This window comes from Maniola hyperantus, chromosome 2 (assembly GCF_902806685.2).
Source record: "Maniola hyperantus chromosome 2, iAphHyp1.2, whole genome shotgun sequence".
Lineage (NCBI taxonomy): Eukaryota > Metazoa > Arthropoda > Insecta > Lepidoptera > Nymphalidae > Maniola > Maniola hyperantus.
Genome location: NC_048537.1, coordinates 12,957,906 through 12,985,439, shown reverse-complemented (window position 1 = coordinate 12,985,439; position 27,534 = coordinate 12,957,906). Strand labels below are relative to the sequence as shown.

General features: G+C 36.8%; 1 protein-coding gene across 1 annotated transcript; it reads right to left on the bottom strand.

Annotated features, from left to right (window-relative positions):
- Positions 1-20,416: 20,416 nt before the first annotated feature.
- LOC117990792 (mid1-interacting protein 1-B) lies at positions 20,417-27,202 on the bottom strand. Its single transcript, XM_034978287.2, has 2 exons — positions 26,967-27,202; positions 20,417-21,038 (listed from the first exon to the last, which is right to left on the bottom strand). Exons 1-2 carry the CDS (start codon positions 27,014-27,016, stop codon positions 20,576-20,578), a joined length of 513 nt encoding a protein of 170 aa, XP_034834178.1. The 5' UTR covers positions 27,017-27,202; the 3' UTR covers positions 20,417-20,575.
- Positions 27,203-27,534: the final 332 nt, after the last annotated feature.

The window sequence follows — 27,534 nt, the reverse complement described above, 5'->3', positions numbered from 1 at the left end:
CATAATAATATATTATTATGTCCTTCTTCGAGATGCAGGCTAAATCTGTAGGTACCTTTTGTCAAAATCAAATCAACGGATGGAGCGTGAAATGGTTACACAGCCAGACACATTTTCGCATTTATAATATTATTATGTACCTATCTATATTCTTAGAAATAGGTGGCAAAGTTTCTAAACATAACACTAATGCCTTTGTAAGTATAAACAAGCGGTGGGAAACGGAGTCCGTGAGATCACAAGGCGGTTCGATTTACCCGTCGTTAGCCTCCACTCCACTGGCACCTTTCTCTTCAACGCACCTACTTTCAGATTTTGATGTAACATCTCTTGATTCCACCTAGGTACCTATGTCCATAATCTCCAGTGACTATTATATTGATATTTGTTAAGAAGTCTTATTTGACCGTGCGAAGCGAGGTCTCTGAGTCAACTTGAGTGAAACTGTCCGTCTGTCAGAGCCTTATAAACTTCATAATTTACTGAACGATATTGCTTCAAATTTAAAAAATATTATGTAAAAATGTCGGCCTTCAGCCGAATGGTCATCACTATTTTCAATATTACCTCACAATAATGTTAGTAGATGGCGCTGTTAACTATAGTGAAAACTTCATCTCAATCGTTCACTCTTGGCAGAGTGGTCGTGGCTATGAATTCTTCATTGTTGCTCGTGCGATCTCCCTCCAGCGACTTCTGTTGGTGGCATTATGTGCACACACGGAGACAGGCGTGTTTATTGCGTTGCGGATTAAGTCCGTCCACCTTGTTAATATTAGTCGGCTTATCGCTCGTTACGTCTCTGCTGACAAAATGGAAATAGTCAATCATACTGTTATATTATTTCCTACTTACTTCATATTATTTCAGTGTTAAGGCCGCCTTGGCACACTTGACCCTAGCACAATTGTTTTCTACTTGTTCCTATGTACACCTATTATACTTATCCATATCTACTAATATTGTAAAGAGGTAAAGTTTGTAAGTCTGTTTGTAGGAAGTGATCTCTGGAACTACTGTTCACCGATTTTGAAAATTCTTTCAGCAGTAGAAAGCTAAATTATTCCTGACTATATTATAGGCAATATTTTATTTTCAAAAAAATAAGAGATCCCAACGAAAATTGTTATAAGCTACCCGTGCGAAGCTAGGGCGGGTCTCTAGTGGGTACTTAATAAGTTACTGTATTTTATTGCAATAGGTAAAGCTTTATAATACTTACTACTTCTGATACTCTTGTGTGACTATAAGTTAACGTTTCATACTCATATTCATTATCATCATCATCTCAACCTATCGCCGGCCCACTACTGAGTACGGGTTGCCTCTCATATGAGAAGGGTTTAAACCGTAGTCCACCACGCATCGGCACTTGACACCTAACGCAGTTAACGTTTGCCTACTGTTCATAAATGGAGACGTCAAATCCCTGCCTTTTCGCTTCTATATTGGTAATCGACAATCGTAGGTCCAACGTAATATAGTACACGACAGGTCGAGATGGCAATCGGGGTATGAGGTGGGGGGACGCGCACATCCGCGCTCGCCCGCACAGGGTTAGCGCGGGGGCTGTGCTGGTGTGCGAGGCGTCCCCACCCCGATTGCCATCTTAACCTGTCGCGTACTATAGGTACTTGTGTTAGTAGTAGAGGTCAGTGACTTAGAACCAGTTCAAAATAAAACAAACCTGTGAAAGGAAATAAGCAAAAAGGAATAAGGGTTAATTCAGATACCGTTCAACTAAATAATAATTCATAAATCGTAGACCGTGAAATAAGGAAATGGCACGGATTAGTAAATTCTCTGATTTCATAATGTCTGCCTACTTTAATTGGATGGTCCTTGCGCTATGAAATTAGAAAAGACAGTGAAACTAAGTTTGAATAATAATAATCCTACTTCGCTCAAATAAATGTGAGTTCTTGATACTTATTTTATAATAATTTTATTGAAATACTAGTAGTCCCTCTTTGAGGTTTTTACCCACCCCAAAATACCAGTCCAATCCATCCCAAGTTCAACCGCGCCTAAAGAAGTTTTTCTTTCAAAAACAGACATACTCGTTTTTATATTTATATATAGATGAAAATATGTACCTACGGTGATTTTATAATTACATACTAAGAAAAATATCAAAAGAGATGCTGAGTCAAGACGAAGGTCAATGGCGCATCATCTTGTCAAAGTGAAGTAGGTACCTAAAAGAAAAAGACAAGGAAATAAAAATCGTCGAGAGAGCTCCATGCAGAGGGAAGGCCCTTCAAGGCATAATGATGACTAAGGTTATTAGATAAAATATGACAGGAATAGTTCTGAGTTGACTCATCAATGCCCAGCCCAAACCATTTGATCTAAGAAGCTAAAATTTTGTACAGAGGTTTCCTTTATGATAACAAGGAAAAGGCCAAATTTTTCGAAATTCCCATGGGAGCGAAGAAAGAAATTTAGGGAGCTAGTTAACATAATTTATATTATAAAGAGATAAAGTTTGTAAGTTTGGGTCTAGGGAATTAATCTCCAGAACTAATGATCTGATAGCTACATTATTCCCGAGGGCTTTCATATCATGCGGATGAAGTCGCGGGGAAATTTCGTATTTATAATAATATAAATCGTGTACTTATTATGTAGTCAAACGATATTATTATGTAGTCAAACGTGTAGCGGAGAATCGACGTCGTGTGCAATGCGTTGCGCAAAGAGGCGAGCGAAGGCCAATATACGGAAATTTACGCACAAATTGCTGCTAGTATTTAATAGACTCGCTAGTCTAGCTACATTCCGATATCGAGATATAATTTAAAATGAACACAGAGCATTCGATTTGAAGTAAGCATTACTAAATATATAAATTTTTGTAACTAAATATTTACGTCATTCAAGGACCCCGAAATATAAATAACTAAATATAAATATCATGGGAATATTATATATCAGTGCAATGTAATATGCTCGGCCGGTAATGGGGAGAGCTATGCTCAGAGTTTCTCTACAACGCAATCGAAACTGAAATGAGAAGATCCGTAGGAGCAGAGTAACCGACATAGCTCAACGTGTTGCGAAGCTGAAATGGCAATGAGGAAGAACTTCATACTTCGAAGAACCGATAGACTTTTAAGTCCCAAGGTGCTACACCGTGGCTTGTGGAATTCCCTTTACACACCTAGTATGTCCAGTGCGTTGACGACGATGAAGCTACGAGTAGGTAAAATAATATATGAACAAAAGTTGGTAGTTACAATCACACAAGTCATAAAGAAAAATAGATTGGTAGCCTGAAACTCGATATTAACTACAGGCAGTCTCATTCAATCGTTATTCAAGTCAAGACTAATGTTGTGAATCACTATGACTGCCTTCAAATTAGGTATTTATTGGAGCAACTCTAATTTGGTGGCAGCCATAGACTGGTAGACTAAACAGAATAAAATGAAATCTAATTCATCGTAGTCGTTGGTTCATTTAAAACACAAAATTCTATGGATTCTGCTATAACCAGAACATATTATTTTTCAATCATCCGCTAATTCACTGAAACGAATAGTATTTTGCACACAATTTACTGTGAAGCAGTTAGGTATGAAAAATTATGGACATTTATTTTTACCTAGTAAATATTCGATTCAGAGAACTAGTGGACATTTTAGGATCTACATGCCGAATTTTATATACTTAGAGATATTTTTACCAAAATTAGTTCAGTAACCCCAAAGGTATGAACGACATTATAATAGATATTAATAGATTAACTAAAAGTGAAACTTATTTCCGTAGCGTAGATACCGAGCCAAAGGTTGCATTTTCGATTTCATTACAATCTACAGTTGCGCACTGTTCATTCGATTGATCTGACAATACAGAGCTCTGTTGTTATTTCTATTAGTATAGGACGCAATTCTATTTTTCTGAATGGTGAATCCATAAATGAATTCAGTATCCCTGATATATTCGGAAATGATAGATATCTACTTAGCAAACTTCTTATCGTGGTACACGTCTTGTGGTATTAAGATCAGACTGAAGGCTCTCCCCCAAATCCCCTTGTTGATCAATCCTTGTGTTTTAAAAATCAAGCGTGCCAAAGGAAATCTTTTGTTCATGAATCGCCGTATAAAGTATCTTACAGATGGGACTAAAATGATATCTAAATGTTGATTGTTAACCTTTCGAGGTATATGATAATATTTGTTTTTCTTTTGTTTTAAAACATCTTGATCTGCAGTAAACGAGCATTTTTCTGCGGACATTTAAGTATCGACCTTGCATGTGATATTATTACCTACTATACTTATATAATGGAGTTGTTATTATTTGCAGTTCTATCTACGCTGGCCCTTAGTATTGCTACGCATTCATCATCATCATCATCATTATTATTATTAATTGATAGACGCCCATTGCTGGACATATTAGGTATGTCTCTTTCACATGCCACGGTCTTGCGCTTCCTGAATGCATCGGCTCCCTGCGACTCCTTTCACCTTTGATGTATGTGCTACGCATTATAAGTTACCTACCTAGTTTTTCTTAATATAGTAGTATTAGTACACTTGACATTGGTGTACCTCGTAAGTCGTAACCTATTTCGCAAAGACGCTTCGCTTCAGTAAAATAGACAATAGCGATTGAGGACATCGCATTTTAAGTGGATGAAAAAAGCAATACCAAACACGGCCGTTTTGTATCTACTACTAAAGTAGGTACTCTATACACCCAAAACCAGAACTTTTCATTACTACGCAGTGGCAGAGATAACGTCTCCTGCCACCGGCTTTGTCTTTTTACAAATACTTAGCAAACAAACAAGCAGGAGAGTCCTGATAAACCTCACCGCCACTGGCATGGCACTGCAGAACTACAACGATGATATATTATACCATAGACATTTTACGTTCATATTAGGTAGATGCCGTATATAATAATTCGTACACGATGTTGAGTAAAACAGATGATAAAAACGCATGAGAGATAGAAGAAATAATGCTCTACAAATGTGAATCAAGTGTCCTAGTTTTAAGTCTTCACTTTGGATACGTATACCATTTCATATCATTATTATCTTTGCAGTAGACTTAATAAGTTATCACAATGACCTTCACAAGAATACGTTTAAAAATAAAATATTGTTACTAATTTGATGAACACGCTAGAAAGTTAGCAAACATAAACCGTTTGTAGGCTAAGGACGTCCATACTTCGCCTTCTGAGGCAGTTAGTAATCGGAAACGTGCATATATAATAATTTAGATGTGTGAAGGACTAAGCAAACTCGAACATTCGCAAATTTATGATAGAGCCCAGTGATATATCATAATCTAAATATATAAAAGAGAAATACCACTCACTCACTCACTCACTGACTAATCACCAAAATCTCAGAAACTATAAAGCCTACAAACTTGAAATTTGGAAGGTAGGTTCTTTCTAGGACGTAGGTGCCAGCTAAGAGTTTTGAGAACATCCCCCCCTAAGGGGGAAAGGGGGGGTCGAAGGTTGTATGAAAGTCCTATGTTTTTGAAGCTAGAGACATGAAAATCGACATTTAGGTTATTAACTTTAAATAATGAAAAACTGTATATTTCAATTTGGGAACTTCCCCCCTAGGGCGGTAAAATAGGGAGGAAAAGTTTTTATAGAAAAGTTTTAAATATTGTTATTTTTACTTGAAATTTGAAACGTAGATTCTTTCTAGAGGGTAGGTATCAGATAAGAAAGGGTCTAACTAAATTTTCCCAGATATGACAAATGGTTTTGAAGTTAGAGATATGAAAATTGGCATTTAGGTATTCTGGGTTCCGTGCCTTAAGGTGAGACTGAGTGAGTAGGTAAGTGAGGCCTTTTGCAGCGGAAACCTTTCAGATCTCATGAGAAACCAGAAATTTTACGCGGACGAAGTCGCAGGCAATTGCTAGTGTATATAATATATTGAAGTCGTTGATAGAGATGAAATGATTTTAATTGTGGAAGAACAGAACAAAGAATTAATAAATAGGCAACCTATCGTGTCAGCTTCAGAACCGATTGTCGATGGGGTATAGCCGAGTCATGGAGTAAATTCTAATTTAAGTGCTTTGAGTGTAGAAACGACCACCAATCAAGACCTCGAGAAGGGTGGATGATGAAGGCGGATTTAATACAGTTTTAGAAGCCAGGTCGTAGCATAAGTAACTCCTACCTATTACTGTCTGGGGGTCAATGCTACATGACCAATCTTCCAAATATAATATCATGAGTGAACAAATGTCATACACGAAAATAGCTTCTATACCTAGTAGATAGGTTCATTTGCAAAAAATGATAATAATATCTAAGTGACACGGCAAACACTATAAAGTGAGAAGTGATAACCGAATAAATGTTTTGAAGTGCCTACGCACATTCGTCTTCAGTTGCACTGTTTACCTTCGTCCGTTGACGTAAGCGCTATTTCGTATGAAAGTCGATTGATTCTTGGCTTTACATCACCGAGTGCAAACACGCCGAGCCTCCTCGTGCCCTGACCTCTAAATACATTACAGATAATATTGCATCAGATTTGTCGCAATAATAAGCTGATCGCGTATTATGAACTGGATAATGCCCGCCGCTATGTCCGCGTGGACTTAAATTTTTTGAAATCCCGAGGGAACTCGATTTTTCGAGATAAAAACTACTCTATGTCCGTCTCTGGGATGCAAGTAGGCTCATTTTCTTTGACACATTTAGGATTTGGGGACTCTTAAAAGGCGGATTACCGACTAGTTAAACTAGCCGGTCAAAAAAATTGCCGAAAGAAAATAAGCAGTTGATAGAAATTGATTGTAACGTAATACCTATAGTAATATCTCACATTACAAAGACCAAAATATATATTAAGTATGTTCCATACCGACAAATGGAAATCAAGCAGGCATGAGTTTCCTATTTATAGCTCTTGCCTTGCACTGTGCGATCAACCTTACACCTAACTAGCTTATGCTCGCGATTAGGGGTTGTATTTTCAAAAATCCCTTCTTAGCGGATGCCTCAGGATCAGCATGCCAATAATAGCTATCAGCTCCATCCGTCCAGTAGTTTCAGCTGTGCGTTGATAGATCAGTCAGTTAGTCAGTCACCTTTTCCTTTTATATATACTTTAAATTACTGATAAGGCTGAGCGTGCGTTCTTAAAACTGTTTTCTAGAGCTTCATAAAATTGGGTCATGAACGGTCGAAATGAACTTCAATAGTGATCTTTGGCATTCGAAACATTTCACCTTTTCATTTCTTTTGACTGTGGAATTATATTACGTAAGTAAATATAATTATTTAAGTATTCGGTATTTATATTGTAAAATCGTAATGACTGTACTTAATTACAATCATACACAAGTGACCATGGAGCTAGGAATCAGCTTAGCTTATTAGTATTACCTAACAGTTATATTTTGTGCAAGTGACAATTATATCTATATCTCTTCTCTACATAGAATAAAATAAAGTCGCTTCCCGCTGTCTGTATGTATAAACGCGTAGATCTTTTAAACTACGCAACGGATTTTAATGCGGTTTTCACTAATAGATAGAGTGATTCAAGAGGAAGGTTTATAGGTAGGTATAGTTTAATATTAGTTTGTGTTAATTTGTTGAAATATGACGATATTTAAACAAAATGTCGGAAGAATCACATCTCACTGACAGTTGACACTATACATTAGTATCTACATTGCACCCATGCGAAGCCGGGGCGGGTCGCTAGTGTATATATAAAAGTAAAAGGTGACTGACTGACTGACTGGTCTATCAACGCACAGCTAAAACTACTGGACGGATCGGGTTGTTTGGCATGCAGATAGCTATTATGACGCAGACATCCGCTAAGAAAGGATTTTGGAAAATTCAACCCCTAAGGGGCTGTAACAGGTGTTTGAAATTCGTGTAGCCCACGCGGACGAAGTAGCGGGGGTAGGTAAGCTAGTTCAGAATATTTTCAGAATTGAAGCCTCTCGAATCTTTAGCAACCGGTATTTCGACTTATAATATAGATACCTGTTACCGACCTACCTATCGGTTTTTGTTTTCTCTTATTGCACAGCCAATTGGAGAGCGGAGCATTTTCTGCCAACCTTCACAACAGCTGATGAACTGACGGCCTTCAGACCAAAAATGTTATAGTAGTCCTCTCGATCGATGTGTTATAACAAATTTTGACTTGTTATTGCATCAGTTTTGTTGCAATGTTATTATTTGACCAAGGTTAATCAAAATGAAGTAAAAATTAAAAATATTTTTATTCAATAAAACGTTTATACAAGTATTTTTGAATCGTCAGCTGCATCTACCACTGGTTCGGAATGCCTTTTCTACCAAGAAGAACCAGCAAGAAACTCGGCGGTTGCTCTTTTAAAGATTTGATATGCAATATTATGCCATGTATCTATAATAATAAAAAGTATTTGCAGTCCTGCGCGTTGCTGGAACGAGCTGCAGGTCAAATTCACGCTCTTTTATCATTTAGATAATCTTCAAAGTTCAGAAAGTTGAAAGAGTGAGTGGTTGTTTTTTAGAATAGGTATTTAGGTCGTCTTTCATTGAGAAAGATATCTACCGAGCACCAAAGTTGTTTTTCGGTTACATTTTCTTTTATCCAGTTCATAGATAGGTAATACCTACCTATTAAGTTAAGACTTAAGGTCGGTAGTTAAGATATAGGTAGGTACCTAAATCTAATCTTAATTTTTCTTTTAGATTAGATCTTATTACAATATTACTTTGGAAAAAGAGTAATGTGCGCTAGCCTTTAATGCAGTTAGTAACATAACAACAAGCCAAGTAAATATTATTGTTTTTATCGACTAATAATTATTAATCAGTCATCATGTTTTGTTGCTAAGCTTAACAATAAATTATTTTGATGACGACAATTGAATGACACTTACGTATTTTGATTTTAATGGATTTTATAAAATAAATCCATCACATTTATGCTAATAAATCAGACTCATATAGATTCCGAATCTGGTAAGTAGGAATTAATTTAATTATTTATTTATCAGTTGATAAAGGGATGTCCGTTAGCAACGTGGGGGTCATAAGTCTACATACCTTTACCTAACGAGATTAAGGTCAGGGACAAATCTAGCGGAAAACCGCACGCGGAATTCCGGTCATGGAATTTCACTGCAGCAATGTACCTACCTACTGGTAAATTATTTTGATGATCCAAAAGCACTTGTAAAAGTTTACTTGAATAAAAATATATTTTATTAGATGATGCCTGCGACTTCGTCCGCGTGGATTTAGGTTTTTGAAAATCCCGTGGGAACTCTTTAATTTTCCAGGATAAAAAGTGGCCTATGTCCTTTCCCGGGATGCAAGCTATCTCTATCTCTGTACCAAATTTCGTTAAAATCGGTTGAACGGTTAAGCCGTGAAAAGCTAGCAGACAGACAGACTTACTGTCTTTATTACTTTCGCATTTATAATATTAAATAGTATGGATTCTATTGAATTGTCAGGGACGCGCCGTTATACTTCGAGTAGGTATTTGCAGCACGAAACGAAGAATAAATTTCCGCACGCGTTTTCCACTAAACTCCGTGGATTGTACCTACTCGGAACGCTCTTGGTCAAGATTTTTGGCTATGGAATCCTACCTTCTGCTCGTTCTTACTTAGTAGTGGTAGAAAATTGTTTTATTACTTCAGAGCCTTATACTATAAAAATCCCAAACTATAATTTTCCGTTATGGTTTTCCTTCCAGAATGTGTCAAGTGTACTACGTGGAGTTATTCATGGTGGTAAATACAGACGTCCATGACGTGATGGGTAAGGTAGGTAAGTATATTATGATATCAATTATGACTTTATGACTACAAAATATAAATAATAAATAATACCTAAAATCAAAGGTATTTCAGACCACAGGAGCGACTTAACTACGTCATACCTACTCGTAAATAAGTACGTTGGAAGCTGTGGTTTTGACTTTTGACTAATATAAGCCGACTTGACGATGGTCATCAACCATCGCATACTTTTATTTAGGTAAGCACATCGATCAATCCTACCGCAAGAACTTGAATAGGTATCATTAGACAGGCAAGGATTGTATAAAAATTTCGCTTGTAAAAAAATATTTTATGTAAGTATACCTACCTACTTATCCCCGCGACAGGTTGAGATGGCAATCGGGAGTATGAGACCCGCATCGGGTTAGGGCGGGGGTTGTGCGGGTGTGTAGGGCGTTCCCTCCCCGATTGTCATTTAGACCTTTCGCGTAGGTACTTAAGAGTTTCTGACCTATAGGTACCTACTTTATGTAGTAACAAGTAAACCTCTGCAATTCTATATCATCTTCGTGCTCTTTATAGGTGACTAGCTTATCCCCACGACTTCGTCCGCGTGGATTTATTCTTCTTCTTCCCTTCCCCTTGAAATCCTTTGGGAACCCTTTAATTTTCCGAGATAAGAGCTAACTCTGTACGAAATTTCATCAAAATCGGTTGAACTGTTGGGCCGTGAAAAGCTAGCAGACAGACAGACAGACACACTTTCGCATTTATAATATTAGTATGGATGTCTCTACCACAATACATATATTATTTAGATTGTTGATAATACCTACTAAAGTGGGTAAGAAAATGAAAGGTACCTACTAACTACTAAAAGAAGGTACTAACTACCAGCTACCTTTTTAAACTCCTGTACATATTTAACCATTTTATTTTTTACCTACTGTTAATCTGTCAAGTTACTCTGTACGTTATTAAGTCTGTCTGTTATTAAGTTAATCTACTCTTAATCTGTTAAGTTAGTGCACGTTAGTTTATAGGTAAAGTTTCACCTGTAATTGACGACCATACTGTTTATTGTATGTATTTAAATGTGCGGTCTTTTATGTATGGAAGTTGTCGGTGTTAAATAAAAAAATAAATAAAAAAAAATAACCTACCTAACTAATTTTTTTGATCATCATCGTTAGCTAATCGTAAAACTGTGCTCGTATTGTGCTGTATCACTACTGTTGAACATAGGCGCGCTTTTGACCAGCAACGCAAGCGTATTTTCACTCTTTCAAGTTTCAGCCACCTTCCAAGTATACCTACTTGTATCCTCATAATATTTGACCGCTTAATCTACGCATGGTTTCTGTAGTTACCAATTCGTAACAAGTAAATTACAAATCCACATTAGATCATGCAACGTTAAACATACACGAGTGTTCTTGTTTTGATGAGGTATCATGTCGTAATATTGTGACATAATTTCATTCAACGAGGTTAATTATTATTGTTGCTTGTTGCCTTCATCGAGAAAAAGTTTTCTATGACGTAGGTACCTGCCGTAATAGCTTAGTGGTTAAGACATCCGCCTCACCGAGGGGTTCGATCACGGGCAACGCATAGCTCTATCTTTTCGGAGTTATGTTCGTTTTAGAAGTGCGAAATCATAAATTTTTTTTCCATCGAGTCACACTGTTACCAGTTGCAACTTTTTTATTCATTGTAATTCCCAACAAGTCACACTGTAGCTTGGGTGTGACTCGATGGGATTTTTTTTCGATGAATTCCCAACGAGTCACGATGTGACTCGTTTCAGTTTGACTCGTTGGGTACCCATCTAAGTTTTAATTAATTAAATACCACTTGCTTTGACGATGATCAAAAACATCGTGAGGAAACCTGCATGTCTGAGAGTTCTCCATAATGTTGTCAAAGGTGTGTGAAGTCTAGAAGAAGTGTGTGAAGAAGTGCTAATCCGCACTGGGTCAGCGTGGCAGACCATAGTCTAAAGCCTTTTCATTCTGAGAAGAGACCCGTGCTCAGTAGTGGGTCGGCGATAGGTTGGCCATGATGAGGATGATGAATTAAATTGCTCACCACGATTCTTAAATAGCAGTAGGTACCTACCTACCTATACTGTACTATCCATTATTCCTGTGATCCGTGATGTAAAATGTAGATGTTGCCCGCCCCATCCATGTATTTGCAATCAGATGACGTTTCCTGAATAGTCATGCTCATGACCCGATTCTGTATCTGTGACATTCTGAGACACATTTTCATTTTCTCCGTAAATTGAATTTCAAAAACATAATTTTGGCGAATTGCCAATGTTGTGATGCCATAAGGAAGATTGTTTTACATTTTGTGTTCACAATCTAATTACGGAGATACTCAGTAGATACCTCAGTAGTCGGTAACTAGAAGTAGAACGGTATAATATTATGACTATAGTATGATAGGAATCATAGAATAGCTAGGTAGGGTATAGGGAATAACTTGCTTGCATTATATACCTACTCTAGTTCCAATATAAAATCCGAGGGTGACTAGTGGGTAGTAAGGGGGTTTGTGTTATGTGTGTAGGAATCCTGCAAAACGCGATGTCTTCTCCAGGAGATTGAATTACCACTGAAGAGTCTCTCTTGGTATCTACGTATACGTAACATAAAAGGTAAATGTAGCCATCGTTTGCCGTCTCCTAGGTCACTCACAACCACTCAATCAGTACACTTTAGTATATTTTTAGGGTTCCGTACCTCATAAGGAAAAACGGAACCCTTATAGGATCACTTTGTTGTCTGTCTGTCTGTCCGTCTGTCTGTCAAGAAACCTACAGGGTACTTCCCGTTGACCTAGAATCATTGGCAGGTAGGTAGATCTTATAGCTAACATTTAGGGAAAAATCTGAAAACCGTGAATTTAGGGTTAGATCACACAAAAAAAAATTGTGGTCATGAACTAATAATTAGTATTTTCAACTTTCGAAGTGAGTGACTATATCAAGTGGGGTATCATACGAAAGGTCTTCACTTGTACATTCTAAAACAGATTTTTATTTATTTTTATGCATCATAGGTTTTGAATTATCGTGCAAAATGTCGAAAAAATACGACTGTAGTACGGAACCCTCATTGCGCGAGCCTGACTCGCACTTGGCCGGTTTTTTTTCTCTTGTAAGCTGAATTCCGTCAAATGTGTATGACATCACAACTTTGAATTTCATACAAGCATCATAGAAGCTACTATAACCTACTAAGCGAGCGTTTTGACATTTTGTAAAAAGCCACTGATTTGACAAGTAGTCATCATCTCTTTTATCCCTGCCGGAATTCGAACTTGGTGCTTTCCACTTATAAGATAACAGCAGTCAGCACTCATCTCTGTACCAGCACCAAGATTGTTACTGGCACTGGCTGCCCCTGATGATTACTGGTTTAAACGTATTTATTTTATTTACCTAATTTTAAAGGTTACCTGTCTACCTGAAACCTGTATTACAAGAATAATATGTATGGCACCTGTATGGCGAATGCTACACTCGATCTATGTAGATCGGCGATATTTGGATCGAACCCAGGATCACGATATAATCGACCGATGTGTAGAACTAGATCGTTTATCGATCTGTTTATGCATGCTCATTGTACATTATCTCGAGAACCACTCTACTTGCAACTATTTTTAATGCAATTTTTATCATTATTGCGGTAGAAGCCGTAGAGCACTTCAAGCAAATCTAAAGCCAGCATATTTAAGATAACAAAGACATATTATACTAGCGACCCACCCCGGCTTCGCCCGATTAGATTATTACAATTTTCAGAGGGATCTCTGATTTTTTGAAAATAAAATATAGCCTAATAGTGCTAGTATAGCATCATTGTAAGGATGTAGCTTTCTACAGGTGAAAAAATTTTCAAAATCGGTTTAGTAACTGTAGTTCCAGAGATATTTCCTACATACAATCAAACTTACAAACTTTACCTCTTTATAGTGGGTAAATAGACCATACACCTCGTTACCTCAGGTACACCTCTTTATAGTATAGAAATACAGATATCTACCTAATCCTATCCTATCTGGGCATAATGTATTTAATTACTTGTGGCATAATAATAATATTATGATATAGGTAGAGGTCTATTTAGTTTTGTTTTTACAAAATAATAACATATTAATAATGTTAGCGACATTGCTTTGCCTACAGTTGAATTTAAAAAAAGAATTATGTGGAGAGGTAAAAATGGCGGCAATAAGAGCGGGAGCTATTGATTTGAAGCAGGGAAAATTGGAATTTATAATTATGTCTTGAAGAAGTTAATAGTTTAGAACTAAGATTGAAGTTTATTAAGTATTGTCTAAATGGAATAAAGTCAGTTCCTATAAGTTGAGGATATTTTTATTAGTTCTGAAGTGAAGATTACTCATCGCCCACAATTTTCAAGAATCTGTAATGATGATCAAGATGTAAATGCGGTACAATTTAAAGATCATAGTTTGATAAAGAGATTGATGTCATACAAGAAACAAAATTTATAAGCTATTGAAATATGCAGAAGATATTACTTATAGCAAAATGTGCCATGTTATTGCCAGGACGTTGTGGATAATATGATGACGATCACGATAAGACAATGAGACTATTAGTTTGCGGCCATCAGGTTGGTGAGCGGGCCACCATGGCGTAAATGATATAATTAATTAAGATGATGATTAAGATGATGATTAAAATGATGATTAAAATGATGATTAAGATGATAAGAGAAAGAGACTATTAAGTTTGCGACCATAGGCTAGTGAGCGGGCTGCCATGGCGTAAATGATATAGTTAGTTAAAGATGACAATTAATAATAAGTGAGTATATCTCTTAAGTTACACTGCATTTACACATTTAAAGAACTCAGATACTGCTTAATTGTTTTTATTTTGTTCCTTTCAGGCATCATTGACGTAACGATCGTGGATATTTTACTGATGTCATGACGTTGTGGATATGATGACGATCACCATAAGAGAATGAGACTATTAGTTTGCGGCCATCAGGATGGTGAGCGGGCCACCATGGCGTAAATGATATAGTTAATTAAGATGATGATTAAAATAATGATTAAAATGATGATTAAGATGATAAGAGAATGAGACTATTAAGTTTGCGACCATAGGCTAGTGAGCGGGCTGCCATGGCGTAAATGATATAGTTAGTTAAAGATGACAATTAATAATAAGTGAGTATATCTCTTAAGTTACACTGCATTTACACATTTAAAGAACTCAGATACTGCTTAATTGTTTTTATTTTGTTCCTTTCAGGCATCATTGACGTAACGATCGTGGATATTTTACTGATGTCATGGCGTTGTGGATATGATGACGATCACCATAAGAGAATGAGACTATTAGTTTGCGGCCATCAGGATGGTGAGCGGGCCACCATGGCGTAAATGACATAGTTAATTAAGATGATGATTAAGATGATGATTAAAATAATGATTAAAATGATGATTAAGATGATAAGAGAATGAGACTATTAAGTTTGCGACCATAGGCTAGTGAGCGGGCTGCCATGGCGTAAATGACATAGTTAGTTAAAGATGACAATTAATAATAAGCATCATTGACGTAACGATCGTGGATATTTTACTGATGTCATGACGTTGTGGATATGATGACGATCACCATAAGAGAATGAGACTATTAGTTTGCGGCCATCAAGTTGGTGAGCGGGCCACCATGGCGTAAATGATATAATTAATTAAGATGATGATTAAGATGATAAGAGAATGACCATAGGCTAGTGAGCGGGCTGTCATGGCGTAAATGATATAGTTAATTAAGGTGACAAGTAATAATAAGCATTATTGACGAACGATCATGGATGTTTTACTGATGTCATGACGTTGGGGATATGATGACGATCATAATAAGAGACTGAGACTATTAGTTTGCGGCCATTAGGCATCATTGACAATGATCATGAATATTAAACTGATGTCTATGTCTGTCTGATGTGTGAATGAGGACATTCTAAGAAAAGGATGGCCGAAACGAAATAATTGTTCGAATGTAACAATCATCCAAAGAAGTGGTTTGGTTTAAACAAAGATGGTGATTATGAGATTAAGATATAAGTATGAGTTTGATCAAATGAGAACCCCTGCCAAGAAAAGATGAAATTCTTCGAATGCAACAATCAACCAAAGAAGCGGTTTAGTTTAAGCAAAGGTGATGATTATGAGATTAAGATAAAACTATGAGTTTGATAGAATGAGAACCCTTGTCAAGAAAAGACGAAATTCTTCGAATGCAACAATCAACCAAAGAAATAGTTTGGTTGAAGTAAAGATGGTGATTATGAAATTAATATTAAACTATGAGTTTGATGAAATAAGAACCCCTGACAAGTTCGAATGTAACAATCATCCAAAGAAGTGGTTTGGTTAAACAAAGATGGTGATTATGAGATTAAGATATAAGTATGAGTTTGATGAAATGAGAACCCCTGCCAAGAAAAGATGAAATTCTTCGAATGCAACAATCAACCAAAAAGCGGTTTAGTTTAAGCAAAGGTGATGATTATGAGATTAAGATAAAACTATGAGTTTGATGGAATGAGAACCCTTGTCAAGAAAAGATGAAATACTTCGAATGCAACAATCAACCAAAGAAATAGTTTGGTTTAAGTAATTATGTTTAGGTGATTATGAAATTAATATAAAGTTTGATAAAATAAGAAACCCTGACAAGAAAAGATGAAATTTTTCGAATTCAACCAAAGAAGTGGTTTGATTAATGAAAAGTTAGTGATCATGAAATCAAGATAAAACTATGAGTTTGATAGAATGAGAATCTCTTTCAATTGAGCCTGAATGTCTGAGGACAGACATGAAGTCAGAATGGCCGATTGTTAGCGACATTGCTTTGCCTACAGTTGAATTTAAAAAAATAATTATGTGGAGAGGTAAAAATGGCGGCAATAAGAGCGGGAGCTATTGATTTGAAGCAGGGAAAATTGGAATTTATAATTATGTCTTGAAGAAGTTAATAGTTTAGAACTAAGATTGAAGTTTATTAAGTATTGTCTAAATGGAATAAAGTCAGTTCCTATAAGTTGAGGATATTTTTATTAATAATAAGATTTTTTTGGCTTAGGTCACTTTATCAAAAATAATACCTGTTAGAGAATAGTTTTCAATTTATTATCACAATTTAAAATTAATTATATTCTTACGAACAATCGTAAGATAAAGCACGGCACTCTATAAAATCGATAACAGGTACCATAGGTCATTAATTATTAAATATCTGTTATCTATTTTATAAGGTCTACCCGTACATCTGTTTTGACATGTAATAGGAATCCTATTAGATACGTAGGTACCAATTAGATAGTTACCTAAAAATCTGTGAGAATAAGTTTATTTGAGGAAAGATGCCAAAGAATCAAAAGAGGACTTGCCGGCAGAGGCGGCTTTACCTATGGTGCAGGGTGTGCGGTGCACACGGGCGCAGCAGCACAGCAGCAATGTAGGGACAAGGGGCATACGTCGCGACGCTGGCGACGCAAACGTCCTGCATCCGTGTTACAGTGAGGCTCTCTTGACACTTCAATGACATTAACGGGAAGGGGGGCGCTGTTGGAGAACAAAGGCTTACAATATTCAAACAAGAACAAAGGGGACACTTAACGGCAACTTTAGTTCCGATTTTCGCCACGCGCCAAGATAGCCTTGTCGCACTGTAGGTCGGGTGAATACTGTTCGAAATGTTCTATCAGAAATTTCTGACGTCCCCTGGGCTTTTTGTTGAGGTGAACTTGATTATGCTATATCAACAAGTTATTAATTATACGTCTTTACTGATTAGATTAACTACTAATTATGCAGTTTATTAAACAACGTCTACACGTGTAACTTGTACCTGTCCATGTAGTATGTATCTATCAAGTTACTGCATTGATGTCTATTACAATACTTTGTTAGTTAATTTCTAGTTCAAGAAGCAAGTTTTTCTAGAACAGCGGGTTCTACGAAGTTCTTTTCACGGTCACGAGAAGGCTTGAACTGAAAATCAATAGTATGACTTATGAGTAGGTAAAAGAAGGCGTTGGTTATTGGTATAGTATATACCGTATGCAGTATGCATTATGTTGTACCGCCACCGATTTTATATATTTCCTCACCATAAGAAAAGTTAGACGTGATGAGAACAGAGGTAAAGTGCGACTGCCGCGGTAGATGTCATATTGAAGACGCGCGTATGCGTGCACGATTTTTATGATACAAATAGTAATTGTATGAAGCACATCCACACGTTTTATATTGTAAATGCCATTATGGAGTTATTTGATTTTTAAATGCGAAACGCGACTCCTCGCACGCCACGCATTAAGTATGTGTACAAGCTTTTGTTGGATCAAAAGAAAATTCTTTTGTTTCGTACCATGATAGAAATAGAAAGATTTTTGTGATCCAGACAAAATTCTGCTTTATAATGCAACGAAAGTTATTGTTCGTTCTTCCTAAATTTTATTTCTACCCAGAATAAATCAATACTTTCCAAATGATGACGTTAGCTTAGCATGATAATTGATATATGTAGGTACCTATATACATATAGCATGAAATAGATATATTATGGAATTATGGATATTTTACAGCGACATAAATTACAATATGACGTCTAGTTAGGGTTCCGTAATCCGTACCTCAATAGGAACCTTATAGGATCACTTTGTTGTCCGTCTGTCAAGAACACCTATAGGGTATTTCCCGTTGACCTAGAATCATGAAATTTGGCAGGTAGGTAGGTCTTAAAGAAACAAATCTGAAAACTGCAAATTTGTGGTTACATCACAAAAATTAAAATATGTTTATGAACTATAAAATTAGTTTTTTCAATTTTCAAAGTAAGACAACTAGGTAAGAAGTGGGGTATCATATAAAAGGGCTTTACTGGCTTTATCTGTACATTGTAAAACAGATTTTTATTTATTGTGCAAAATGTCGAAAAAAATACGACTGTAGGTACTTAGGTAATTACAGAACCGTCGGTGCGCGAGTCTGACTCGCACTTGGCTGGTTTATTTTATTTAATGAGCGTTTCGTGCTATGCAAATCTGTTTGGCGACGTCATTGGCCCCTCCTAACCGATAAAACCAGTTTGCGAAGGATTTCGCTAAAATTGCTGTCATATTATAGGCTGTTTTTAGGGTTCCATACCCGAAGGCCGAAGGGTGCCAACGGAACCCTACTGCTAAGCCTCCGCTGTCGGACTATGCGTCTGTCTGTCAGCGGGCTGTATCTCATGAACCGTAAGTAGAGAGTTGAAATTTTCAAACTGTGTAGGGTGTAGGTAACTGTTTCTATTGCCGCTATGCCATAAAAAAAACAAAATAAAAGTAGTTAGGTTAGTGTTATTATATCTTAAACGATGTGGTACGGACCCTTCGTGTAATCAAAAAGAAAGGTTTTAAACAATATTCGTGTCGAAGATATCCATATTATCCATACCTACTATCAAAATAGTTTGCCCGACTAGTTTCAGACCCGTTCGAGGTCCTTATTCATAGGTCTCTGTACGCGACGCGGCGCACAGCAGACTGCGACACGCGCTGACGGGGCTGAGATGGCTGCAAATCACCTCCCGACGATTCCTGCACATCTTCATCGCTGGCACCGTCAACATACCTAGTCCAGTCCCCAACCTCACTCCATGAAGCCCTTGGCAACCTGAGCTGTCTACTAGGCGACTACTGTCTTCTGGAGCGAGCTTGGATGGCTGGAGTGAAGACTTCGGCACAGAGAGAAGAAAGAAAGAGATACCTAGTCCAGGCATGCGTAACTAATGGTGAACTATCAAGTTTTAAAATAATATCTATGTAACTGTAGGATATTAGACTTGATATCAAAATTGATAGCTCACTATCCTCAATCGTTATGACCTAGCCGAACAGGTTTGTTTCATTGAAGTTAACAACTTAACATACCTACCTATACTTAGTTGTGAAATCGTTGGTTTATGGTCACATTTACCGACACGCGCCGTATTTTATTCCGTTTTGCACTGCAAAACAATCATCATCATGATCAATCCAGCGCCGGCTCACTACTGAGCACGGGTCTCTTCTAAGAATGAGAAGGGCTTGGCCATAGTAGGTATACCACACTGGCCAGGTGCGGATTGGCAGAGTTAAGACACCTTTTGAGAAGATTGTGGAGAATTTTTATGTTTGCAGGTTTTTTCACGATATTTTCCTTCACCGTTAAAGCGAGTGATATTTAATTGCTTAAAACGCACATGACTCCGAAAAGTTAGAGGTGCATGCCCGGGATATAACCCCGAACTTACCCCTTTATGCAGTATCTACCTACCTAACTAATTATTAGGTACTATTATATATTCTGTGACGTAGGTACCTACCTAAATGTTCCGTGGTATCATCAGCTTAAAAATTAGCCCGCCCAAATCCTAATACATACCTATATTATTATGAACTTGACAGCTTCTGCTAGCATCACTCACAAGTTTCGTTTTGTAATTATGTAGATAGCCAACATTATTTAAATTTTAAAGCGAGTGCGGTTAGCAGAAGCTATTAAGACCATACCATTAGCATTTGGACGCGGTATAAGTACAGAACTGAAGAAAAACAAAATGAAACCAAGAGAACTAATCAAAATTAAGTTTATTTTAAATAATAACCACATAACTTACTGAGATTCCCATACACGCCCCAGCCCTATAACCTATATTAACAGTGCGGGCCGCTTAACCTATATGTACAAACGTGCTGGTGAGGCTTCAATCACAGGGCGAAAAGCGTTTGAGTTTATACAGGCGCTCCTACTTCTTCTTGGTAGGATCTTGTGAGCTGGGCAGCGGCGGCGGTGAGGTGGCGAAGGCAGTGGCGGAGACCTCTTAAGTGACGTCGGCAGGCGGCGGCGGACCGTGCGGCTGACTCCCTCTCGTCCTCTCCATCTATCCCTGAGTCGCCAGCCGCGCTCGAAGCGTCGCTCTCCGTATCACTCAAGTCACTTATAGTACGTCTCCCACGCTCCACTTGCTCCTCAGCCTCCCCCGCCCACAACAGTTCAGTCTTCAAGTCATTCAGCATAGCATATAAGCTGAACGGGTCATCATCTCCCTCCTGCTCGAGGTCCATCAACCGGCTAGGCACCAGAACTGTCTCGTCCATGGTGTTCACAGCTTTGACGAACTTCTCCATGTCGTTCATGACGCTCTGTTTGGAGAATTCGGTGTTGTCATTTCGTGCGATTTTCTTCAAACTATTCCTGTAACAATGGAGAATGTAATTTAGTAAGATATTCACAAAACTATCAACAAGTAACTTGAAGATAGTAGTTATGTTAATATAGGGAGCCTTTAGGTTTCTTTTACGAAAAACATTGAATAGAAGAAAAGTACGTAAAAGGGCTGGCACAAAAAGAGAATGGTGGATTCGAGTCTGATATGATAACTGACTCAGTTGTATGTCCTTAGACATAATTGTTGAAATTGGTATACTGAAAACAAAACACAGGGGACGCACCTGGGCTTCCCTCGCGCCCCCGTTTTGCCAAACTAAATAAAGCTAGAATAAAATGGAATAAAGTTAGAATTGTTATCAAGAAAGACACTGCCTTGGTTGTGCCAATGTGCCTTGCGCTTTAGGCATTAACCATATTATGTAAGTTAAATACGTAAAACTCGTCCGTCAATCACCTGTCTCCAAAAAAGTAAGTAAATAACTTTTAGTTCTAAGTATGCTCTCATCACAAGACAAACGTAACACTGTAAGCAACAAGTAAGGCCCGCATGACCCAAAGTTTCTGCCAAGATTGATTGATTGGTTTTTCCAATTTCCTTTTAGGAAACCATAAAATGGTCATATGGTTTCCCTATAAAGAACAATCACCTATACATATAGTAACATATTGTGTTCAACCGTGTCAACTTTCATGACATGACATGATATAAATACTACTTACATATCTTTAAACATTTACTTATTAACAACTGCTGTAAGTAATTTAACAGATGCACAAAGGATAAAGAGAAACTAAGGCTATAAGAAACGTAACGATTAAGCGACTCTGAGTACGGCAGTAAGTCAGTACAGTAGGGAGATTTCGTAAAATCCGCATCAATCATTATTACATTCTCAATTGTTGTGATTGGCTGAATTTGTGCTATTCTCGTTGCAACAATACATTATAGCCAATAGTAACCGAGCGTCAACCAATCAGAGGTGATTGCGATCGTGACATTGTAGCTGTCATTCTACCGCAATCGAGGAGCAGTATGCGGCAGAAAATATTGTAGAGATAGCGGTTTCGTAGATCGTCTCTGTGGTTGAGGCCGACAAAACGTCACATAGGTATGAGTGACAGAGACAACGCTCTACAAAGCCGAAATCTCATTCAAAAGGTCGATGTACAGTATTTGCTGGCTACTGTACCTTCTTAACTGACCCTTCTCATTTTGAGAGGAGACCCGTAATCAGTAGTGGGCCGACGATGGGTTGTGATGATGATGATGATATCAATGATTCATTGATTTGCTTCATATGACTAAGTAAAGGACCTTCATAGAAATTAATGCAATAATGAACTAGGCACATAATAAAGACAGGGTATCATTAAGTACTTAACTGTTAAATCATCTCAAAGTGATGTTAAGTAATAAGTTAACAATTACTCACTATGATGAAATTGAGTTTAACTCTTACAGTAAGGAGAACTAAGAATTTTTATGACATGAATACTTACTAAAGAACATTTGGTTACATTTACATATTAGGTAATCATGGAATCTTGCCTTCTATTGATAGGTGATTCGCTAACTCAGTGTCTAACACTGAATGATAGCCACCAAGCTTATTTGACATCGCTGCTTCACTGAGTGACTTTAATATTCATTCATAGAAAACCTTCAATGGATTAAAAATAAATGTCAAATGACCTCAGTGGCTATCATTTAGTGTGTTAGCAAATGAGGTGGTAGTTTAATGGAGGTGCTAGGCTAATCTTTGAAAAGAGCAACCGCCGAGTTTCTTGTCGGTTCTTCTCGGTAGGAAAGGCATTCCGAACCAGTGGTAGATGCATTTGACGAATCAAAAGCACCTAGTTGTAAAATTGAATTGAATAAAAAATATCTTTATTTATTTATTTATCTAGGTAGATCTCTGTAAAATTTTATTTTGGGTGAAAGCTAACTATTCAATTAATGTCCTAATAATGCTAGTGCTTTGCTGTCTATATGAAGAACAGCGGCCCTACCGCGGTTGTTTGACAGCTACAATGTCACGATCGCAATCATCTCTGATTGGTTAATGCTCGCTCACTATTTGCCACAATGCATTGTTGCAACAAGAATCGCACAAATTCAGCCAATCAGAACAATAATTGAGATTGTAATAATGATTGATGCAGGTTTTAGACAATCGCCCTACAGGTATGTCGCGGGTGCGGCTCAGTGCCCACGTTATCAACTCATTAGGTATATGCTCAAAGTTCCTTATCAATCAATATGACTAAATTTTGCATGTTAGCAACAAGCCAATTTCAATTGACATTGGATCAAGGACGATCCAATCTTTCGACAAATTGGATGATTCAGCTTTGATAACAATCTAGGTATTAATAAAAGATCAATTTTCCTAGGAATAGCTATTTAAAGTCAATGTTTAAAGCCTGTCATAGATAATCTTATGTACCTATGAAAAGTTTGCCATCATATTATTCAAATACTCTCATCGCTCATCATAAGTTGAAACTTTCTATATTGTTGTTGGTACTTGCTTGAAGGGTCCTGACATAATATCATCTACGTACAATAGGTGGCGCGTGAGTCGTACTTAAAGAGGCATTGCAATTTTTTGGGCAAATTTTTTTTTTTAAGTACTTAAAATTTATTTAAAACATTATTGTTAAGATATATTTCTTTAGTAATCCTTGAATAACCAAACATAATAATATAATATAATTGTAGGATGAGTGAAATGTAGGAGTCGCAATAATTCTCAATTCTCAGAGGCAGCAGTGTCGCTATGGCAAATTATCCAATTCCCAAATCCAAATAATAATAAAAGTAGTTAGTTACTATGCCGATAAGTATTATGATTGTGACTACCATGTAATAATTTTTTTAACAAGTTTTTTATTATTATACATACAAGATGATGCCCGCGACTTCGCCCGCGTGGATTTAGGTTTTTAAAAATCCTATGCTAAAAGTAGCCTATGTCTTTCCCGGGATATTAGCTATCTCTGTACCAATTTTTTTTTTCATTATAGTATAGTATAGACCGCTGTGGTAGCCTAGTGGTTAGGACGTCCGCCTTCTAATTCGAGGTCGGGGGTTCGATCCCGGGCACGCACCTCTAACTTTTCGGAGCTATGTGCGTTTTAATTAACATTTAACATCGTGAGGAAACCAGTATGCCTGTGAGTTCTCCATAATGTTCTCAAAGGTGTGTGAAGTCTACCAATCCGCACATGGCCAGCGTGGTAGACTGTGGCCAAAAACCCTTCTCACTCTGAGAGGAGACCCGTGCTCTGTAGTGAGCCGGTGATGGGTTGATCATGATGATAATGATGATAGTATTATTAAAATACTATAGTAGTATTAAAATCGGTTGAACGGATGGCCCGTGAAAAGCTAGCATACAGACAGACAGACAGACAGACACACTTTCGCATTTATAATATTAGTATGGATGTTGGTTTTGTTGTGTGTATGTGTGCGGGTATTTCATAATAGAGCACTGTGCTTTATCTCTTCCAAGTTAAAGTTAGTCACATGATAAAATAAAACATTACTTAACCAAAGCCAGACAGGAAAACATTAGTTTAATACATGATAGGTACCTACTAAAATATATTTTATGTGGATACTATTAACATATAGTATGATGTATGTACAAAATAACTATATAATAAATAATAATATTATCTTGTTATTTGATTGAGGCAAATTGTGGTTTAGTAAAAAACATTTTTTTAATACTATAAAAAGTTTAGTTAGATCTATAATTGTAGGACCCAAATAAATAACTTGTAAGTTTTCATGTTATTTAGGTAGTTGGGTCATTAGTTACTTAATCAATTAAAAGTACGCTCCTAAAAATGAATTTAAAGTACCAATTCTCCTAAAAAAGCATATTATAAAGCCGAAGACTATGTAAATGATAAAAAAGCTTGCAATTGACTCGCTCCAGCAATGGACGGGGCTGCAATTGCTTGTACAGTATGGCATAATAACGTTGTCGAATTGATCACTTGAGCGAGCTTGAGAGTTTCTTGCTGGTTCTTCTCGGTAGGAACGGCATTCCAAAACGATTCAAATGCACTTGTAAAAGTTTATACCTACTTAAATAAAAATATATTCTATTCTATTCTAATCATTAACTATTATAATCATCTATGACTATAATATAATTGTAACCAAGTGGTTAGATATCAGTCCCCTATTCGGAAAGTCTGGACTCTGGGGTTCGATCACAGGCATACACTTGTATAACTTTTTGGAGTTATGAGCATTTTGCCTAATTAGATATATATATTTATATAGGTACTTAATATGAACGAAATAAGTATCTTCAGTAGATATATTGAGTGTGTGATGTATAAGGATACTATTTAAATCAATGTAGGTACTTATTGTAACAAATTACCTAACTAGTTACCTATTGTTATCAATTATCATACATTGTGCCTACTTAAATTATGTAAGAAGTTCTCTAAAAAGCAATGATAGAACAGATTATCAGCAGTTCTTTTGAATTTTATCTCAAAGCGACCTTGTCTGCATTTTTTGTATTTCACAAGTTGTTACATAAAGGTAAGCATATATACTACAGGTTGACAGATCAAGGCATTTGTATCACTTGCAGAAATTTTTGATAAAATTTTAATTCTTAACAGAGTGTTTACATTATTAATAGGCATTATATATAATAATATTAGCTCGTGACTTGGTGTGCGTGGACTACACAAATTTCAAACCCCTATTTCACCCCATTAGGGGTTGAAATTTCAAAATACTTTCCTAGCGGATGCCTACGTCATAATAGCTATCTGCATTCCAAATTTTAGCCCGATCCGTCCAGTAGTTTGAGCGGTGCGTTTATAGATCAGTCAGTCAGTCACCTGTTCCTTTTATATATTTAGATTAGCGCATACAGGCAGGTATAGATATAATCACTTGCAAAAAAGACTAAGGTTGAGATCTATAGAGCACACTTTGACTTTGCTCCAACTTAAGACACTTAAAACAAGACAGTGTGATATCACTGATATCGATAACAAACATTAATATGAGGATTACTTTAACTTATATGCATAAAAAATGTAAACATATAAGGAGTCAAGTTAATTGGTATGTTTTAGGGTCAAGTATAAGTAAGTAAATTGACCTTGATGTTAATTCATTCATTGGATTGGATTTATAACTATACAACCTCATTAACTGATCATGGTGCTAATTGGTTAAATGGCATAAGAACCTACCGATTTTGTGTAAAGTACTAACTACTAAGTAGGTAGTTATAGCGATTTACGTGTAAATTAAGTGATAACAAGGTAAAAATTAACACTACCAAAATGAAAAAGAACCCGGGTTTCCCAAGTTATAATAGGTATGAAATGTAAGTAAGAACCATTAAGTTCCAAATGTAAACTAATAGATAACTATTGATTGTGTTCATTCTAGGGTCATGGTATAGGTACTTTTTTGTTGAATATGTGGGGGACGTGTAGTTATCTAATAAGAATTTTAAGAACACTACGACGTGCCAGAAATCTTCTAAAATGAATCAGGTTTTCTTCTATCATAAATGTTACGTGAGTCATGCACTGCGCACGCCCATTTCAGCTGTCCCTATGCAGGATAACCTCAATGATGATAAAGTAGAGCAAGCAGAAAAATACATCGATACTGATTACTGATCGACATCATTAGAGTAACGCCACGACTCTTAACCAGCCAATATGAGGCAGAGGTTGCAAATTGCGACATTTTATACGATGCATACTACTAATGTGAAAGGAATTCAAGATTTCGTCAACCTTATACAAGTGTACAACTCAAAGCTTACCTACTTTTCCTCTAGAAATATTCGAACTTTATTGGGACGAGGTTAAGACAAAAAAGCATTGGGATAATAGCTCAAGCCCATGAAGGGCCGAAGCAGCCATTGGTCACTTGGTTTTTGTACGAACCTGCTGTTTTCCAATTTGGTTGATATATCGGTGTTGAAAGACATCTTCATGTATTATTTAATGATCTTAAATATCACTGAACACACAAGTCCTTATTTTTCACTTGTAATCTTTAATTGACGTTAAACTGAGCTTACGAAATGTTGCGAACTGAATTTTTAAAAAATAATTTTCACAGAGCACGAACGACCGCACACGAACACGAGATTTGACGTTTGGCGAGAAGTGGGGAGCGTTCTCGCATATTTATATGACTGAGGATCATACGATGCGGGGGAAGCGAACTCAGAATTTATTTTATCGTTATACAGTAGGTATGCCTTAAGACATTGTTTTATTCCATTGATTGTCATGTATTTACAACATTCATGTTTATAAGAAGTTCATATCAAAGTTCTATTTTGTTAAGAGTTTATCTCATAAAAGTTGAATTTATCAAAAGAATCGCGGTCATAGCCTCGGTGCATCCCACAGAGTCACACCACATGCTGACTCTGTGATTGGCTGTTTGAGATCATTGCTTCAATGCATTGGCCAATTTAAATTATTACCGCTGCGCGACGCCCAG

What these genes read in the sequence shown, in the direction of transcription:
- LOC117990792 (XM_034978287.2), bottom strand. Translation starts at nt 27,016, where the DNA reads ATGAAGATGTCTTTCAACACCGATATATCAACCAAATTGGAAAACAGC. An exon ending in ACCAAATTGGAAAACAGCAG is followed by an intron (nt 21,039 to 26,966) that starts GTTCGTACAAAA and finishes CCATTGTTACAG; the next exon opens with GAATAGTTTGAAGAAAATCG.